Here is a 20,698-nt window from a genome sequence, read left to right as displayed (position 1 = left end):
ACAAATACTTGACATGCTTGCAAATGCACAGTCTAAAGCTTAATTATTTTTTATTGATTCATTACCACTTCATGCTTTAAACAGTGATTTAGGTTTCATTGCCAGTAATAAATACCACCCTTTGCCACTTTTTTAGTTTTAATTTCAAACTACACTCTTCATAATGAGCAACAGTATAAAAAACTGTCACAATATAGAATCAATTGAAGATTTATTCTTAAAAGGTGTTTATCTTGAAAAAAAAAAAATGTAATTAAGAAGTAATTCATAGTTGAAAACTTTGTTGGACGAGGGTCATAATTCACTTTTGCTTAAAATTTCCTGAACTACACCTTTGACTTATGTCAGTGGTTTAACAAGATTATAAGTGCAAGACTACCATATTCTGTTTATATATGAACATTGAAGGTTAAAAATCAATTATAAGTCAAGCAGCAAGATTTCAGAAGTTTACTTTATTTTGGAAAACACATAAATATATCAGGACTATGAGTTGTTTACATGACTAATGAGCAAAAACTTAAGTGAATCATACAAGCATTAAAGTGTTATTAGAAATAACTAATCCATTTTCTTCTCCTTTAATAAGTATCTATTAAAAATTATTCCTAATAAAACAATAAAATTAATTTTTAATTTAACAGTTTGTTTACATAGGTGGGGTTTGAGCCCAATTAGCATCTTTATGGATAAGCAGGTAGCATGTCCAAGCTAAGGCAATCAAAGAGGAATCTCATTCAGTCCCGATACATTCTCTGGTTTTCATACATTTCTGTTATTTAAGCACAAACAGTGATGTATTGGGGGCCCATGTTTCCAAAGTATGACCTCTCCCACTCGCTCATGAGGTCAAAGTTCAATGGGCGGTGGCAGAAGTTGCATTCAACTGATGAAAGGTGGCTCATAGGCAGGTCTACTTCTTCCCAAACTTCAACCAATTTTTCTGAAAGAAAGCAAAAATAAATGGATGTTTGTAAAGTTGGACTGTAGTTTAAGAATACAACAAATCCAAACAAGCTAGTTTTCTGTTACTGTTTATGTAAAACTGAAAATCTTATGAATGGGGGCAGTGGTAGTTTAGTATTTTTTCAATTCTTGTTCATATGTATTTTTTTTTTTTCCATGGGACATGTCAGATTTGCCGATCTCAGTTGCTGATCTTGTCGTTGCACCATGCCTAATTACAGGATTGAAAATCGCAGCAAATGTTACATTTACCAGCCGAGTACCATTCTTCCAGCACAGTCACCCCTGTTTCTTATAACCAACAGCCTGATGGAGCTGTGCTTTTATGCTTTCTGATACTAGAACAATAAATATAGGAGTTAGATAAATGTCGATAAAAGTTAAGTAGGTATAATAAAATATGCATCTACATTTCAAAAAAATGTTAGGGGGGGCGCGATTAAAATGGTTATGAAAACTCGGGTTGCAAATCCTTAAAGGTTGAGAAACGCTGGAATAACAAGACTGAATTTACAAGCAGAATTAAAAACATTCCTTTTTTAAAGAATAGCATCAGTTAAAAGGACTTCAGACAGGTTGTTCCTACTAAGCAGCACTGTCACCATTTGGCAATTAAACAACTTCTTGACAGATGTAGCAATCTAAATGCTTCTATAAAAACTCGCTACACAACAAAATTATGAAATTGTTTGGCTATGATAAAAAGCCAGTCACTGGGTCTGCAGAAAGTCTACATTGTGCAATTGAGTGTTTAGTTGCTGTGATGTGTGCAGTTGCTTGCTACCATGGAAAATAGAGTATTTTCTTTACAACTGCCTGTATAGATAATTCTTACCAATAAAGGAGACTTTTCTGTGTTCATTTATAAAGTGTTTGTTTTGTATTAAAATATTTAGTATTATAAATAATACAACATAGAATTCACATATTGAATTACAGGTTCCTTGATTAGTTGTGTAGATCATTGTTGGAAAGTTTACAATTCTTGTATCCAGTAAAATATAGTGTCTAAGGCATTGTTTTATAATACCTAATTACATAAAAATGAATTTAAATGCATTTATTGCAGGTATCTAACTCACCCACGAAATAGTCCATCATTGCTGGAGTATGGTGGGGAGAAGGTGCAAGACGTAGCAGTTCTTCCCCTCTGGGAACAGTAGGGTAGTTGATGGCTTGGACATAGATATTGTGTTTTTCCATCATCAGGTCACAGATTTTTGAGTTTTTCTCAGCATTGCTCACCTGTTAGACCACAAGATACAAAGGAAGAGATTATACTTCTGATAAACTGAGGTAATAAATGTTGACAATCATAAGGATTACAGTAAATGTGTTCCTCCTGTAGTGGGCTTTAGTAATAATTCCTGCTAGGGCATAGTATTGTGTAATTTGACAAACACTTAAAAAATAAAAAAAGTTGCACTTTTTTACACCTATAAGCCTCCACAGATGTTCAAAGTTAGTGACAGTTCTACTTAATGGACATATAATTCCAAAAGAAGAAAAATGCATTTTGATCAAAGATTAAATTTCTGAAGATTATGGCTTTAGAAACGTGCTTCATAATGGATATTTCTAGAATGAACTAAACAAATACATTTACCCGAATTGGAATGATGTGACTTGGACAGTTGATCACAGGAAGCCCAGCATCAAGGAGGAGCTGTCTCATATGCTTAACATTTCTCTGGTGTGCCCTTCTTAGAGCCTGGCCTTCAGAGCTTTTCAGAACCCGCACTGACTCTAGTGCCCCTGACAAAACCATAGGTGGCAGAGAGGTGGTAAAGATGAAGCCTGCAGCAAAGGAACGAACTGTATCCACCAGGGAGCCTGTGCTGGCAATGTATCCACCTACGCACCCAAATGCCTTGCCTGCAAGAGTGTTTCGAGAAATTTCAGTTCTCTTGTAGATTTTAAATAAGATTCTGCTTGTAGCAAAATGAGAGTACACTTTAAACACAGAAGGTTATTTAAACAAGTAATACAGACAACAGCAATAGTTCACATCCATATAATATACTGCACATTGACAAATCAATAAACTAAGTAAAGGCTGCCACAGACCTAAAAATAAATTCCTGAATTTGTCGATTTTCTGAACCTGCTTTTTCCATTACAGTGTTGTGTGGAAAACACAAAGATTCATTCATACACATGAATACAGTTCATCACTGGGCACACTTATATTAACCAAGACCAGTTTACCTTTGTCATTTTACATTAGCATTGCCATATTTAGGATGTGGGAGAAAACTTGTACATATCGAGAGAAAATGCACCTAGACACACCAAGAATTAGCAAACTCCACAAAAACAATGTCAGCAGCACTGACAACGAACAAATGTAATGCCCACCAATGAAATATTACATTGTAGAATTCACCAGCTGATTAATAATTCTACTAAAGCTTGAGTTTCCAAAGTGCCTTAAATTAATTTCACTATAGAAATGTTAATTTAAAAAGTGGATTTATTTACCTAATTTTAATGTGGCTTGTTCCTACATTTATATTTTGTAATCTAATGTACTGAAAATGCAGCACAACCTTTTAAAAAAAGAATTCTAGTGGTGGTAATAGTAGTTTTTGTTGTTGTAGTACATGTAGTATTGTCCTGTACAGAGTACAGTAAAATTCATATACTGTACATCTGATACCTTGCCACTTGCACTAGCCATCTTATAATATAGTACAGATCAAATCTTAAATTTAATACTCTCTTGGTCTAGTGATAAAAGTCACTTTAGGCTGAAAAGCAGAATGTAAAGATATGAATCACTTGCACAATATAAAAATATAAAAAGACTGCATTTCCTTTACTAGAGGAGATCCCTAATAATTATTCTGATGATTCCACCACATATTGTTAAATGTTCTATTTTGGTACTTTGTTTCTTGAATTTTTACACTACTTTTTATTCCCATTTCATATTTTATGTCTCTTTAAGTTGGATAAAGTGCCTTCTGAAACTTTGGTAATCAAGCTTATTATGTTTTATAACATGCTTGATTACCAAAGGTTTACCCTTTCAAAGAGATCAACAAAATATGCTTCTAGCATACAGTATTTACATCCTATCTGTAGTTTTAATAACAGAATGATATTTAATAAGTTTAGCACTCATGTACATAACCCGTTTATGAAATATTGTGTTCATAAGAATTTTTGTAAATGCTTTGAAGTCATTTCAGTTTTTTTTTTTTTTTATGTCCAGAGCCTTCTGAATCACTGTTACAAGAAAATCTCCACATGATATACCGTTCAACTCGTCTTGACGTGTAGTTATGAAAGACTGGGGTCTTTGGGGTTTTTACCCTTATTTTTTATCCTCTAGACCTAAACAAAAACTATTTTAGGCCATTTTTAGACCAGATGTGCAGGAAATTATACTCTTAAAAATAAAGAGTAAATCAATAGATGCCTTTAGCAAAAATGACCAAAAGTACTTGATGTTGTGCATGCCGTATCAACCCACTCCAGGGGTCTCCCCCTAACAGGATATAAGGAGTCAAACTTGCTTCTTTTCACAAAACTTCAAAAAACAAAATCATCAATAATACAGGCATGTGAAGTGTTGTTTTAGGCAATTTTAAGCTTGCAGATCATGAATATAATATTTTTATATTATTTGATTTTTACAGGTGGTCCTAGCCTGAAGAGTCAGTCTCAGAAGATTAAAAATGACAAATTTCAAAACATAAGCACGTGGGGTATTATTTTAGATTTCAAGGTCAGTGCTTACAAATGTTATTTTTGATCCTTTACTAGGCTTCAACCCTCAATCTATCAGAGGGTGAAAAATGTCAAATTTCTATTACAATCAAGAATATTTAGATTTTATAAGTTTTTAAATAAAGCATACATTTTAATTGACGCATCTCTTCTCGTTTATTATGTACTTTTACCTCATGCAGTAAATCACGAAAACCCCAAATTAGGGTGGCGTATGCCAATTCAGACTTATTACTTTTAAATATTCAATCAATATTTTGACTATTCTGTTACATTTCTTGCTTTTCCTAGTAATATGCAATACTGATTTCTGCTTTGACCATTATGCTTCATCAGTCTGTGAGAAAGGCATTTGTTTGGCTCTGCCAGGAAAAATGTTGAGCAAATTCATTGTTCCAAGAGATTTCTAGCAAGAGTTGCATAGGAGCTAGATAAACATCGATTGGCTTATTGTACAAAAACAAAACTATCATAAATATTATTTTTACATCCTGACATGCAAGAACTCCATAACTTCTGCGTCCTGGACACGCTGAACTACTGAAACAGCTGACCTGCTCACCATTGGGCCATTTGCATGGTCACCCTCCTTAACCTTCCACCTTCTAAACTTGGACCTGCATGTATATTATAAAATCTCCTGCATGCTTGGACAGCAGCTATAGAAGATAACAGCGAGATCTCCAAGAGCACTTTTGTTAACTGGTGAATTTTATCTCTGCCTATATTTAGGGAAGGATTCCCAGCAGAGATTGACATGGATTGTATGGTGAAGGATTATTATTTCTGCAATGATTAGGTTGTTGTTGTGGTGGTGGTTTCGTCACCATTATGGTTTTACAGCAGCACTATAGGCAGAATTAAGTGAATTTACAGCATTGAATCTGGTCCTTTAATGGTGCTAAGACACCCTGCTGGACACAAGAAAAAAGGAGTTTCGAGATGGAAACAGAGTAATAAAGGAGTGTTCATGCAGACACATGTGAGCATATTTCCACCCAAAGCAAAAGACTGGCTGACTCATGAACTGTGGTTAGACTTTCTGTGGCAGCTATCTCTACATTTGGATTTTGTGATGCACCATCCCTTTTGGGGACAGCACGGTGTTACAGTGGTTAGCATGGCTGAATCATTGGATGTAATCCTGGGCCAGTGCTGTTTGTTTGGTGTCTGCACCTTTTTCACATATCTATGCAAGTTCTTCTGGGATTTTCTTCAGACATTCCAAAAACACACCTGTGAAGCTAATGGGTAATTGTAAATTGGCATGGTATGAGTGATTTTGAAGGAGTGTGCCTTTAATGGGATGGTGCTCAGTCTACATTTGATTCCACCTTAATGATTGCAGCTGCAAGGATGGACTCCAGCTGCCATTACCATAAACTAGTTTAAGCAAGGTTAATAATGGAAGTAATTGATGAACCAATCACTTCAAATATTGAGGGTGTGCGACTTCCTGGTGGGTGGTAACCAATTAAATTTTATTGGACATAACATTCACTGATGATTAACAAGATACATCAAAGAGCTATGTCTGTGTCCAAGCAGTAATATCACGTTAAAAATTGTGCTTTAATACTTTTAAGTGAACAATACTACATGCTAAATACAGCAATCAAGGTCACTTAAGAGCATGTTGGCAGACAAACTGTTAGAATTTAGAATAGCAGCTGTTTTATGCCCATGAAGTTTGGCAAGCTGCCCAAGGACAGTAATGCTATTAACACAGTGTGGATGCTGATAGAAAAGCCAAGTTATATAATGAGCCTCACAAATTATTCTTGAGAATAAGGGAAAAAATAATGGAAAGTAAAATTAGTTAGTAGAATCTGTGAAATATTCATTAATGTCAGTATAAACATACAGAATTACTGAATTTGTAAATCAGGCTTTAAGTATGATTTTTCCAAAGACATGATATTAAAATGGCTGCATATCATATACAGAGAAATATGTTGGGCTGCTGTTGTATTATTTATATGCTAGACCACCATAATGCTATGTTACATTAAACTGTACTGTATATACTGCAGGCTTCAAAATTTCTTCCAAGTTCTTCAAAGGTTAAGACAAACTGCTTATCTTACAAGTCAGCCTTGCTAATGGGTGTAGCACTGACGACAGAAGAATCTGCATCAAGTATGTAAACTTGACTGGGTACTTCCTAGAAATTGTATCTGGTTGCCAAGATATACAGAGTCTAAAAGGCGTAGAGTGATCGGAGCAGGACACCAATGGAAAACTTATTTTTTAGAAAAAAAAAAAAAATCTCTTTTCAGTTCAACATTCCGTAATGAGATGGAAACATTTTTCAATTAATTTTACAGTCTTTTCTATATTTATGGTCTTAACTGATTGATCAAAACTGTGGTTTTCAGCCTTATTAAATTAATGAAGCACTAACCTAATTGTAATTTGTAATGCAAATATGGACAACATACTTCAGCATTTGTCATTTTAACCTACCCAGGGTTCCCGAGATAATGTCCATTTTGTGCATGACTCCATCTCTCTCACCAACACCAGCCCCTCTTGCTCCGTACAGACCCACTGCATGAACTTCATCCACAAAGGTAAGTGCTCCATAGCGGTGGGAAACATCACACATTTCTTCCAGAGGACAAATGGCACCTGGCAATAGGTGACAAAAACGCAATTGTTTTAAAATCAGAAAAAGTGCTTCAAAAATGCATTAAAAAAAATGTATTTTGTAACTGTTTATGTCAAAATATACTGCAATTTGAGTTACTGTAATATTGTTTTTACTTTAAAAAAATCATTCAGGAAGTGGTTTTGGAGTATCACACTTTGTGGGTATATTTTGTGTGTCACAGAGCAGTTAATAGCACGGTTTAATTTTGATCATAACTTATCTTCCCAGCCAGTGGCTTTGCCTTGCCTCCTTTAGCCTGAGATTTAAATAAGAAAATTACCTTTTGATAAATTTTAAATGTCATAACGTATTACTTATGCATGCTTCCAAATACGACGGTCTTAAGCTGCCATTATTTGAACTAATACACATTTGTGCATTAACTAAACTGTTAATTACATAAAATCCATCCATCAATCCATTTTCCAACCTGCTGAATCCGAACACTGGGTCACGGGGGTCTGCTGGAGCCAATCCCAGCCAACACAGGGTACAAGGCAGGAACCAATCCTGGGCAGGGTGCCAGCCCACCGCAGGATGCACACAAACACACCAAGCGGCAAATTTAGAATCCCTAATCCACCTAACCTGCATGTCTTTGGACTGTAGGAGGAAACCGGAGCGCCCAGAGGAAACCCACGCAGACATGGGGAGAACATGCAAACTCCACGCAGGGAGGACCTAGGAAGTGAACCCAGGTCTCCTAACTGCGAGGCAGCAGCGCTACCACTGCGCCGCTCAATTACATAAAATGTTAACAAAAAATTGCTTTTATTCCATACCATTCATTCATGCCACCAAACTTACTAAGTAGTAACTCACCATCCATGGAGTGAACTGTCTCAAATGCTACAATTTTAGGTGTCTTGGGGTCAGATTTGCTCAGCAACTCTTCAAGATGTGCCACATCATTGTGTCGAAAGATGTGCCGTTTAGCACCACTGTTCCGGATACCCTGGATCATGGAAGCATGGTTTCCTGCATCTGAATAGATCTCACAGCCTGTGTGCAAAGGACCAATCAGATAGGAAAACATACAGAGTATTCATCTCAGTCACCTGCATTTAAGCTAGTTCACATTTATCCATTTACACCTTTCAGTTCTTTGGAGTAGGGTTTCATCATACATCAAAGTATATACATGATTTTAAAAACAATGACCATCCCAAACAAAAACAAAGATAAATAAAATGTTACATTTTGATTCTACACATGGCTTATTATTGTAGATAGATCCATTCAGAAGTGCATTAGTGTATTCTTCTTTACCTTCTAATACATTATTAAACATCAAAATTGTTAATTGCTTTACAAAGCATTTCAAAACTGTGCATACAACAAAGAAAATGTGTTGGTTAAATTATTATTTTGAATAATAAAGGAACTACAGTATTTGTACAGGTCCTTCTGTTACCTGAAAAAGAAAAAAAACATCATTTGAAGGAAGTAAGTCCTGAGAAATGAAAGTAATGCAACGGACTGTGAACTGAAAATAGGTTACAAGATATCCGATTAGGTTCCTGTGTAATGCTCAAAATTTGGCAGTTCTGTATCTGTGCTATTTACCTGGAAGCATCTTGGCAAGAGTGAAAAGAGTTGAGTCATTGGCCACAAAACATGATGAAAAGACAAGGGCTCCATCTTTGTGGTGAAGGTCAGCCAGCTCCTTCTCCAAGTCCACATGGAATTTACTAGTACCAGAAATGTTTCTGGTACCTCCAGCACCAGCACCATATTGATTCAGAGTGTTCCTGTGGTAAGAAACATCACATTTGTTTTTATTAGGAATGATTAGGACCATTATGCGAATTGAATTACACTAATAAATACTGATTTAAATTTAACTGCAAGCAACAAATAAATTATGCCCATGAAATTATAACCACAAAGCCTGTTCATTTCACTGAACCACATTTACAGCACCTGTTGTGTCTTATCTCTGTTACACCGTTCTGACTTTTTAGCCACTACTTACAGCATAAATCGAACGTTCACCTAGCTGAGCAATATGCAAATTTAAATACCTCCAACTGTTCAATTGCTACAACCAGAGTGTGTCCTTCAGTGTTACAAATAATTCAGTTCTGCTCAAATTCAGCATTGTGATTGCAGTGCTAAGATTTCTCTAAAAACATCATGAACGTCATGCAACATAAGAACTGCAGAACAAAAAGCAATATCTGAATTACACAGTTCTGCATCCAAAAATTAATATTGCCTTCAGGAATGTTTGAATGCATAGCATGAAAAGTATTTTATGTTCTTCCATTCTAAAAACGTTGAGATTTCTTACAACATAATAAAATTGTTTATTTAAATATATTCATTTTCCATGGTTACTTAGAACTTCAGTTTGTTTCAAATTACGAGTATGTGATGTGAACAAAATGTGATGTACTATAAATGCATGCTGTAACATAATTGCCATATTACATAAAAAACAACAATTCAATGGTAATCATTTGATATTTTTATATACTTGATAGTTTATATGGCCAAGACAAAGATCATGGCAATATACAGGGACAATTGGAGAGCCAATGTTGCTGCCCTATACACCTCTGGGTACAGGAGGGACCAAGTCTAAGTAAGTAGACCTTTATTGTCACCTGTTTTATGGGGGGGAAAAAAAAAACAATTAAAAAGAAGAAAGCACATTACCCTTACCACAAGGAAAAGTAAAATTATATGAAAATGTACCTTATGCAGATAAGTGAATTAAGCTTTGCAGTTAGGTATGAATGAAGTTCTCTTAGTGGATGCCCTTATGATCAATCTTAAAAGAAGTGATGACTGAGGATGAACAGGGATGTCAGTACGCAGTAGAGAAACTAATACATGGAGAATTTAGGAAAGCGTAGAGAAACAAGTACAAGACTTACTGGCTGGGATACCGGGGGCGGTCCTTGTTTTTGAATCATATTTTAAATTTCTTAAAGAGGCCATTTACTTTCACTGAATATTATTATAACAAATAATACTTTAAAAGGAACCGTTCTCTTCTTTGGTAACCTATAATGGTTGCAACAGTATTCAACCAGTTTTAATTATTCTTTTGTACCTTAATTTAGGTGCATATAAGAATATGATGGTATGTTAGATTTTTCTAGGTTAGTGTGTGATCAGGTGTACTGTATATATAGACAGCACAACTTTTATGACAAAGACGGCAATACTATTACAGCAATTTGTTTAGCTCTTTCCCAGTGATATTTGAAGTCAATGGCTATAAGACAACCACCATATGAACTGGTCATTAAGCCACTTCAAATGGATTTAATATAGTGAATTCATGCATAGCACATAATTTGAGTTATGGTTTGGGGAGAATTGGTTTATATATGTTAGAGCCCTAGGTTACAATATTGTGTGCTGTCACATTTAATAAGGATAAAAACATAAAAAAATAAAATTGTAAATCACATACAAATGCAACTTTGCCCCATGTCACATTTTATTTTTCGGAATGATTACTGTATTTTATGTTTGTTTCTTAGCTGTGAGTCAAAGTAACACTTTGTTCTGTGCTGTCACTATTTTCACTGTTTGCAAAAAGCCTAATTACTGTAAAATGTCATCATGATAGAAGGAATAAAAATCACCACAAAACTCACTCAATGGCTCCAATGACACGTGGATGACTGCTCATTCCCAAATAGTCATTACTGCACCAGACAGATACTTGTTTAGCATCATTAAAAGAAGTTGAATAGTCTTCTGCAAATGGGAACACATCAGCACGACGGTTGACAGTCTTGAACACTCGATAGGTGAAATCTGCTTTTTTCTCAGTAATCTTTTGGTCAAAAAACTTGTCATACTCAAAGCTGGACATATCTGTAATAAATAAATAAAGAAATAAAAGAAAGACAGACATTTTTTTCAGATCTGTTGGAACAGCAACATAATGACATTTTAATGGTCAAATATTACCAGTTGGCATGTTGTCCTGAATAAGGTGTCCGACAGCAGGCTGGGTATCAAAAAAACCCTGAATTTTTTCTTTCAGGTTTGACTGGATGCTGGCAATGATGTTATCCATTGGTCTAGCTAAAGGGTTAAGAAAACACAACATAGTTTATGAATTAAGGTATCTGAATAAGACCATTAACAATCATAGAATTTAACTTAAAGTATTTCTCATAATATTCATGATTTGTGAAATAAGGCTTCTTTTAAGTTTATCTGAACATCGGCATTATCTTTGGACCTTCAAATTTAACATAAAGCTCTAAATTTATTGTTTTTAGTGAGAGGGTTGGGTTTTCATCTTCCAGTATTATTTTACTTTTTAAATCTACTAAACCTTTTCTCTGTTGTGCTATAATAAAATACCTTCCCTCATGAAATAAATATTTCCACAGTATTTATTTAATTCTCTCAATACAAAATACTTCTGAAGGTAATGTCCAGATAACCTTTTGAAACTTATGGAATTGGTCAGTTTTTTTTTTTTTTTTATTTATTTTTCCAGATTTTGCATTTTCTTGCGGTTAATGTTTATTTTTACTGGCTCTTTATTTATACAGTATGAAGATTTAGACTGAGTAAATGTAAAGCTAAAGAAATCTTGAGTCGAGATTAATAAAGCATTTTTTCACATTGTCTATGTATGAAATGCATATTTTTTAATAATTCAAATACATCTTCAGTTATGGGCAAATTAAGAAATGTCAGACTAAAAAAAAAAAAAAATACCTGCAGACAGGCTGTAGGCTAACAACCCAGATTCATACCTGATTGTTCACTTCGGACGTCCTCCTGAACCTCTGGTCGAGCCTGAACAATGCCAATGTTGGATTTGACAAAAGGACATGTGGCAGCCAGGGGCAATGTAGCCTGAGGCAACACACGTTGAAGGCTAAACTTCCTGGCATTGGACTCTTCAATAAAGAACAGGTCAAGAATTACAATAAAATATAGAATATGCACTACAATATAGTTTTATTCATAATTATATTAAAAACAAACACACATTGTGCTCTTTTATATCACATAAGAAAAAACAATTTTTTTAATTTTGTTTTTGACTTTTTAAAATGAAAAAAAAAAGTGGAGTACAGATGTAATTTGTCAATTTCATAATGTTCTTTTTCTTCAACACTGTTTCATTTCACTGTACATGAAACAGGATAGAGATTTTGTCTCAGCCTCAGAAACCTAAGACTTGTCAACATTTTGTAATGTCTAAAGCTTCGATATGTTATATTTCTGCCAGATTGTATTTCTTGTTCTCCATTCATGCTTATGTTATTTGGTCTGATTTTAAGAGTTTTTAAATGTTTATTGTAGTTATTTTATAATTCATTTGTGTTTCATGTTTCTATGTGCAAATGTTTGTTCTTCTATGCCCCATAGATTTTATGGGTGGTTATCCAAGAGGCAGGGACACCTATCCTTATCCGTTTAGGGACTGTCCCTGCCCTATACAGGCTAAGGGGAAAATGCAGTACCTTGCGATTTTTTTGAATGCAGTCATGCGAAGGTTTTGGTTATTAGCTGTATGTATTGTGCACTTGTTTTTGCTTTGTTTCTTTCTTTTTTTTTTTATTTTAACTTCTCTGCACTGGATTCCCCGCATTGGATGTGTTTATTTGGGACTTTGCTAAGGATTTGGGAAGTTTCTAAGGATTGCCTTTTGAGTATTTTGCGGTCTTTCTTTAAACTTTGGAAACAGATCAATCATTCTTTTAAGATTCTTTGTTTGTCCTTTTTGTACAAGCCACATATTAATGGTTACCCCCACCCTTGTGGACCATTCCGGTTATTTGTGGACATTTGAACTAAAGAAACTAACGACAGCCTAGGAAGTAGGCACTAGGCTGCCTTTGCAATTACCTTTTCCAGGGAGGCTGGTGGCTCATTTTTTTGAGACCTCACACCACTTTGTCCATTTTATGTGCTGCATGCACATTACTGACATTTTAGATATTACATTTTTAAAATGCTTTAAACCAAAATAAGTAGACTAACACTTGACTTACCAGCTTTGGTTGTCTTTGTTCCATTTTGCTGACTAGTGGTGGTGGCCATGGTACAGGACTGCATGATAGGGCAATGGTCAGCAAAGTTGAAGAGAGAACGTCCAGCTCTGGCCAAAGCTGGCTTTGGCATGCTGGTCAGAAAGGGACAACGGTGAAGAAAAGAAGCCATGGTTCCCTGGTGTTTTGCACTGAACGAGACATAAAAAGAAAAAAAAAAAATGAAAAAAGTGACTGAATCTTGATCTAAACCTAAATAAGAAGCCATATATTTCTCAGTCTATATTTGTTTAAGCAGGTTTTATGTTGGTTAAACCCACTGGAGATCATAAATTAATCATGTATGAATAAGTATAGGTTTTTGCCCAAGTTTGCCAACCCAGAAGTGATTTCTTACCCCAAATTAGTTTCTGCATTGCTACCTATGGGCTTTAGCTCCCTATCCATGAGTAAGTAGATGTGAGAAATTAAACTTTGGATGAATTAACTTCATTTGTTTATTTTTATTATTTGCCTTTTTTATTTTAATGATGCCAGAACATGTAGGTTCCGACTTCATGTTATCCTGTAATAGAAAAGTTGGCTTAAAAAAAAACTGATGGATATATGAATAAATTAACTTTCTTGGAGAGGCACAATGGAGTTTTTCCTGATGGCTGTACTTTCTTTCCATTTCCTTCTAAAGACAGGTTTTAAAAGGTTTAGTAGTAGGTAACTGGCCTTGTGTACACAAGTTTTGTGTGCGTATGTCCTGTGGCAGAAGAGCATCATGCTGTATTTATGCTGATGTCTGCCATCTACCTGCCATACGACCAAATAAAATTGGGTATAAATAATAATGAATGAGTCGATTTCCTAACCTGTATTTATTAAGACATATTGTCATTTTTAAGTAAACCGTGAAGAGAAATAAATAGTGTCAAAAAAACTGAAAAACTGTCATGAGAAAGGCAAGGCTGAGACATTTTTACTTCACAATATAGAACAGGTAACTTTTTTTTTTTTATAAAACACAGCAGGCATTTCTTTAAAACTTTTTAAGTTATTAACACTCTATATTGCTTCCCCTTCCTGAAAATGAAAACAAAATAAAGCACATACACTATACTCTTTCACCTTCGCTTAAGCTGTAGTCTGTTTTTGGTGTCATATACAGAAGATTAAAAAGTGAAAAACCTGAACTGCATATAATTTTTCAACTGAATTCAATTTGTAGGTGCATTATGCATTTTCCTTATGTTAATACTATTTATCAAGATTTTTTCCATGTTTTCACCATATGCATTTTGAAAACACACTTTAATCTCTATAATGCTATGGGACACTGTCAGGGGAAAAAACACCAAAAAATAAATATTTCATTTCTGTCAATTATGTTAGAAAGTAAGTAGTTATACACAAATCATTTTCTTACATTATGTATACTGGAACAAAGACCATCCAACTGGCACTATAACCTAAAATAAAAATGGAGCCGACAACATTTTCCATTTAACATATAAGTAATGGTTTATTAAAGGATGCAAAAGAATTCTTCTTATATGAAGGAAACAAAACTAAATAATCAAGTTCTACTGTTCTCAGTAGCATTGACTGGACAAAATATCATCCACCAGACCATTTTTCACACCAGTTCTTTCTTATTCAACTCTGGCCACCTTAATTTCCTTCTAATGTGTCATCACCCAACTCTAGCCTTAAAGTGCTATGGCAGGCAGTGACCATTTATACCACACCTAGTGGCCATATTTGAACATATTTGTTTTGTTATACATGAGGGTCAAGGGTCTAAAGAAGTGTCTAGACTGCCTATCACCTTTTATTTGTAGCAAGACACAGAAAATGTCCCTTCTAGGCTCACCTACTCTCCCTTGCTAGCATAGTGGTAAGGCTGGCACCATTCCAGTTGTTGATGGTCTTTCCCTGAATGTAGATGGTACTGCTTTTGAATTTACTCTCAGAGCAGCCAAATAAACCAATGCAGATATTTCAGGTTGGCTCTCTGGGGGACTTTCTCATTACTGCCGATAGTCACCTACAACCTTTCAGGGCCTTCTGCATTTCCATGACATAATATTGTCTTTTCTGACCTCTTTATATCTGGGCAGACCATCAGATTTCTACACAGTATACAAATTGTTGTATTTTCTCGAATAGTGAATCACTGAATATTAATGGTGATTAGCCAAAAGAGTAAACTTTCCTAAAAAGTAAAAAAAAAAAAAAGCAAAATCTCATCACATGTGAATATTTTACAATATACTTTAATACTACATATGATAGAAAACAACAGGCAGAGGAAATCAAAGAAAACAACTCACCAACAGTTCGACATGTTTTTAAAGCAGACAAACCTATGTGCCACAAACTAATGAGTATAATTTTGTTCCTAGTTATGATGTTAAAAGACATATTTGCAACTTGCTGTTATAATCACTGTGACTAATTATACCTTTTAAAGTGGATGTATATCCAGGATGTGAATGAGTTTTTCCTTCATCCTCAGGGGCAATGATAAACTGCAAAAAATGTCTTTGAGATGTAAAGAAGATTGGAGAAATTAGATTTGCTGTATGTTTGTCTTAAACACAATGTTAATGAAGTTAAAAACTGGAAACAGTGGGAAGTCAAGACTGAGGAGCTGGCAATTGAATTCAATGATTTGCTTTAGTTAGTTCTCTTTATGTCCATCAATTTGTCCATTTTAGGGACTTACTCATCCAATTCATGGTGGCCACAGTGGTAAGAGTTGGGCAAAGTCTATCCTGGTTCAGAAAATGGATGGATAGGTGGATTATTTTAAACAAAAGTATGAAAAAACTACAAATCTCAATTTCAACATAACCTATTATCAGATATATTGGTGTTGATTTGAGACAAGGGAACAAGATAACAAGTGACAGCTCGAGTATGGTGCTAATGTTCTCTTGGCCACAAGATTACTTTACATGGAGCACATTGTCTTTGCGGTAGATAATATCTGCAATCTTCCACAGCAGATTGTCTGTGGTGTCTTTTCAGATGTTATCAATTCTACTTACACATTTGTGATATCTAATCTTTCATAGTCCTTTAAAAAATGTTTAGATTAATTTAATAGCAAGTCTAAAAAATGTTTAATTCTGAAAGAATGTCAAGGAAAAAAAATTACACTTTTTAGATGTGCCTCCATTTACAATATCCTGTGGCGACTTCTTACTCCAACTACAGGATAATATGAATAGTTGTGTAGGCAGATAGATGCTTCCTGCCAGGTGTGAGATAACAAAAGCAACCATTCCTATGGTGATCAGAATCCTGATAAAGGGATTGGACTTACACCTTTAAAAACTTTTTACTTATGGTCAAAAAAGCATGAGACCAGTTTCAAGAATGAAAATGCCACTGGGAAATGTATAAATGCTTTTGATTCATATTTAGCTCTGCTTCTAAAAAGCGGGGTTTCCATTATTTTGTTAAAGAGTAATTATTTCACATTTCAAATGTATTTGTTAAGTGTCTTATGAAAATAACAATTGTTTAAGTGCTGAAAGTCAGGTGTATAATTTTTGTCATATGAGGAATTAAGTGTAAATTGAATTAATTCTTAATACATTTTAAAATCTATTTCATAATTGTTCTTAGCATTGTAAATAGACCAATTGACCCTTTGCTTCTTCATTTACTACATCCCATAGATAAAATCTGAGCATGCTGATGCCACGATGAAACGCCCTATGTACATAGTACATCTTAAAACTGTAGAAACAGTGTATAGTAATAGAAATTTCTAAAACTTATTGCAGTGACAGTAGCTTTCAATTGTCTAAAATGTTAATTGCATTTAGGATGACAATTATGACAACATCGTTACTTGCTGCGTTTCCGCACTATCAAACTTTACTGTAGTTAGTACATTTTTAGGTGAACATTAAACTGGCCAATACTGATAATAAAGGTTGGAGATATGAAAGATGTGGCCTCTTCTGCTATCGCTTAAGACAGAAAAGTAATAATATATGTGACAAATCAAGGAATTGCTGAATTGGTTATTTATTACTCACCAGAGGACTGTGGATGCAAGTAGAAAATGTGATCAAATACCTTGGGTATTCAAACAGGAAGCAGTTGAAAAATTAATGAAATATAAAGAAATGCAATCTTAAAAAGTGTAGGGGAGTTTTTATACATATCAGATGTTTTAATTGTATTAAAAAATGAATAGCTTAGTGCACCCCTGTTCCTACAAAGACATTTTTTTTCACCATTTTAGGAGTTTACAGTTAACCAGGTGTAATAAGAAAAATACATTTGTCGGCACTATCATATAACAATCAATTTATGGACCTGATTTTTTCTCATAAAATGGGCCAAAAAGCAATTATTGTTTCCTGGAATATCTCAACATAACCTCATTGCAAACTTCCATAGTCATAATGTGGATTCAGATCTCATCTGAAACACACAAATTTCTCAGGATCATACAGTATAAGCTACCTGTGCTTCAGCTGAAAATAAAATATGTTAAGTTAACTTTAAAAAAAACGTTTTCTATAATGATCCCAAGGCCCTTTTAGAAGTATAGATACAATGTTCATACATAAAAGTGAGTGGAAATTGGCAGTTATAATTACAAAATGTGTGAACTGTTTTGAACAATTGTGTTGTTCTCCCACCTAGAATTACTGAAACTGTGTTGCATTTGTGCTGAATTATCAGAACACGGCATACAGTGTCCCCTACAGTCTTACAGAAAATGGTTATTAAATGGCATTTTATCGTTCTTCACTGGGTTGTTCAGTTCCACTATTGTTTCGCAAAGCACCATATCTATTTGGGAAGGGTTCTTTGCATAAGAAATTGATTATTTGTGCTTTGAAACATTTCTTAATATGCAAGAAAAAAAAAAACCTTCAATGTAGCCATTTAGCAGGACACTAAAATGTTAAGGAAACCTGGACTTTGTTATTGTATGCAGCAACAGCAAGAGCCCTTTTTAAAATCATGTCCCATTGCTATTTTTACACGTGCTACCTTCAATTCGTGGTCATTTACCGTATAAAGTCTGTTACAAATACCTTCTGAGATCCAAAAAAACCCCTATGGCATCGCTCTGAAGAACTACTCTGGCACCTTTAGTTTTAAGAGTGTACCCTGCGCTTGCAAGGAATGAAATCATGTTACGCATTAAAAATGTACAAACTACTGTATTTCAACAGGTAACGTCTTCTTCGTAAGTTTTGTCACTTTCTATTCGAAAATCATTTTTTAATGATTCAATCTGAATTGTAACATTTAATACAAAAAGTCGTCATTTTTAAAGTGTCATTCCATTACAGATATGCAGTTTTTATTTAAAAAGATATCAATTCTCTAAAGACGTTACTCCTCTAAAATATCTTACTTTCAAATACCGATTCTGTAGAGGGTGCTAAAAGGGATACATATAATTATTAATAATAAATGCATCCGCTTTAATTAATAATTGCTGCATCTGAAAACCTGAAGCTGCTTTCCCCCAGTTTCCCGAAAAAACGCAAACCTTCATTAAATTTCACTACACCCCCTTCACAGCCACCACCCAACGCCTGGCACTATCGCGCTACAATTATCTCCCTAGTGGGTTAAGTCTCCTCACTCCTCCACCTCCTTGTGCCGCAGCGCGCACCACAACAGGGCGGGGTGTGCTGGAGTTAGGCTGCTTGCCGGGCGCGCGCTTATCTCTCGTGCACACAAGTGCTGTCCAGCAGTAGATGAGGAGCCGCCCAGCTAGCTTTTATCGGCCGAGTTCATCAACTACAAGCCACCTTTATTTTCATGTTGCACTTACATTAATAATTTCTTGACCCGAAAAAGGTCAGCAATTCTCGTGATCCTTCAAACGGAATTTGGGTTAAGCCGGCTTTAGCGGCACTGGTTTAAGAGTTTGATAAGCCGTAAAGCCAAAAAAGGCTGTTCTTTAATTTCAACCTTTAAATAATTGAGGCAATTTATTACGTTGTATATTGACTGCCCATCATTACCTATAACAATTTCAGCACAGACTACACTCCACTGAACATTTGCAGGAGAAGTAAAATGCAACAGACACTGCACCATTCAATGTATACATTCCTTTTAATATTACAAACTTGTGACTAAGAAGTACATTTTTAATATTTGTTAACTAAATACATTTTTATTCCCAACTCCAAATTTAAATGTTCGAAATATTTTGGTTAGCCATTTTTAATTCACATTCTTACTGGTAAAAAGAACAAACACGAATGTCATGACTTAAATAAAAATAATAAAAATGAACTAGCTTCGCTCCAATGTCAGGTAAACACTTTCAAATTGCCTTCTTTATTATTATTGATCTTCATCGCCTCGTTTTCCCTCTCTCTTTTCACCAGTAATTGATTAATTCAAACAGGCATTTGCTTTAAGTAAATCGCATCAGAAAGGGTTACATCTGAACATCTCATTATGTGGAAAAGAGTATTTTAATTTAAAGCCACGGAAGAAGGGTCATCAACTGAACACAATTTCACCATTATCCCGCAGTCTCGAAAGTTAGAATGCTTTATTTTTTTTAAGATGGACTGCGCTAATAAAGCTATCTAACTAAAGAGCAGACGTTAATTATCCACCGTTCGTGCATACAAACACTCCTTTTCATAAGCATACGGAATTCGCCCATTTCCAGACAAACTTCGTACTGGACATTCGTGGACCGAACTTTAGAACCACTTACCATGCACATCAGATTTTTTAGATGTGTGCAACTTTACTTTGTAATTCATGCCAACACTAAAGTGAAAGTAAATTCGAAACAGGACGTGAATTGAAAGCGTTGTTTTAGGATCGCAAAAATATAAAGCATTATGGGCAACGTTTTAAGATCACCTTGCAAGTTACCCATTTTAACAAAAGTCGAATCGCTCTTCGACTGCTTGTGTAAAACCCTGTTTTAAATCCTGTAAGCCTTTTTTCCGGTAGTTTAATACAATTTTATACCACTGCTAAGTTTCTAAAAAGATAGCCATTGCATAAAATTCATTCTGAACCAAAACTTTGAATTTGAAATATTAAATAATAATAACACTAGTAAGAAACAAAACGATTTCGATTGGCTTATTTTTGCAGTAGCAATTGTATAACAAAAGAAGCAGTAATAAACGTACCTGTTGACCTACACTGAGGGCGAACATCACACAAGAAAACTTTTCACAGCCTGGGAGAATTAGAGGCGAGCGCCTGGACACGCCCCCTCTCTGTAATTGGTTTGAATTAATTTTTTTTGCCACTTATCGGAACAGTTTGGCTTGTTTACATAATAAGACTGCAACGATTATCAAAATGGTACGTTTTTACTATACCCAAGTACATATTTTAGATTTAA

At 34.8% G+C, this 20,698-nt stretch overlaps 1 protein-coding gene across 3 annotated transcripts; it reads right to left on the bottom strand.

Annotated features, from left to right (window-relative positions):
• Positions 1-466: 466 nt before the first annotated feature.
• On the bottom strand, positions 467-20,564 carry LOC120542955 (5-aminolevulinate synthase, erythroid-specific, mitochondrial-like). Of its 3 annotated transcripts, none has more exons than XM_039775727.1 (11): positions 20,481-20,564; positions 13,339-13,526; positions 12,091-12,237; positions 11,288-11,404; positions 10,969-11,191; positions 8,921-9,105; positions 8,177-8,356; positions 7,168-7,332; positions 2,573-2,841; positions 2,049-2,211; positions 467-943 (listed from the first exon to the last, which is right to left on the bottom strand). In XM_039775727.1, exons 2-11 carry the CDS (start codon positions 13,505-13,507, stop codon positions 780-782), a joined length of 1,782 nt encoding a protein of 593 aa, XP_039631661.1. In that variant the 5' UTR covers positions 13,508-13,526; positions 20,481-20,564; the 3' UTR covers positions 467-779. The 3 variants fall into 3 exon arrangements, with proteins under 3 accessions (XP_039631661.1, XP_039631662.1, XP_039631660.1); XM_039775728.1 differs by lacking the exon at positions 20,481-20,564 and adding an exon at positions 15,788-15,866; XM_039775726.1 differs by lacking the exon at positions 20,481-20,564 and adding an exon at positions 14,750-14,841.
• Between the last annotated feature and the right edge of the window lie 134 nt (positions 20,565-20,698).

The sequence above is a fragment of the Polypterus senegalus genome, chromosome 13 (genome assembly GCF_016835505.1).
Source record: "Polypterus senegalus isolate Bchr_013 chromosome 13, ASM1683550v1, whole genome shotgun sequence".
Lineage (NCBI taxonomy): Eukaryota > Metazoa > Chordata > Cladistia > Polypteriformes > Polypteridae > Polypterus > Polypterus senegalus.
The sequence above is the reverse complement of the archived record's forward strand: the minus strand, read 5'-3'. Positions and strand labels throughout refer to the sequence as shown.

What these genes read in the sequence shown, in the direction of transcription:
- LOC120542955 (XM_039775726.1), bottom strand. Translation starts at nt 14,826, where the DNA reads ATGGAAAATGTTGTCGGCTCCATTTTTATTTTAGGTTATAGTGCCAGT. An exon ending in TCAGGACAACATGCCAACTG is followed by an intron (nt 11,192 to 11,287) that starts GTAATATTTGAC and finishes TATTTATTACAG; the next exon opens with ATATGTCCAGCTTTGAGTAT. An exon ending in CATTATCTCGGGAACCCTGG is followed by an intron (nt 2,842 to 7,167) that starts GTAGGTTAAAAT and finishes ACACTCTTGCAG; the next exon opens with GCAAGGCATTTGGGTGCGTA.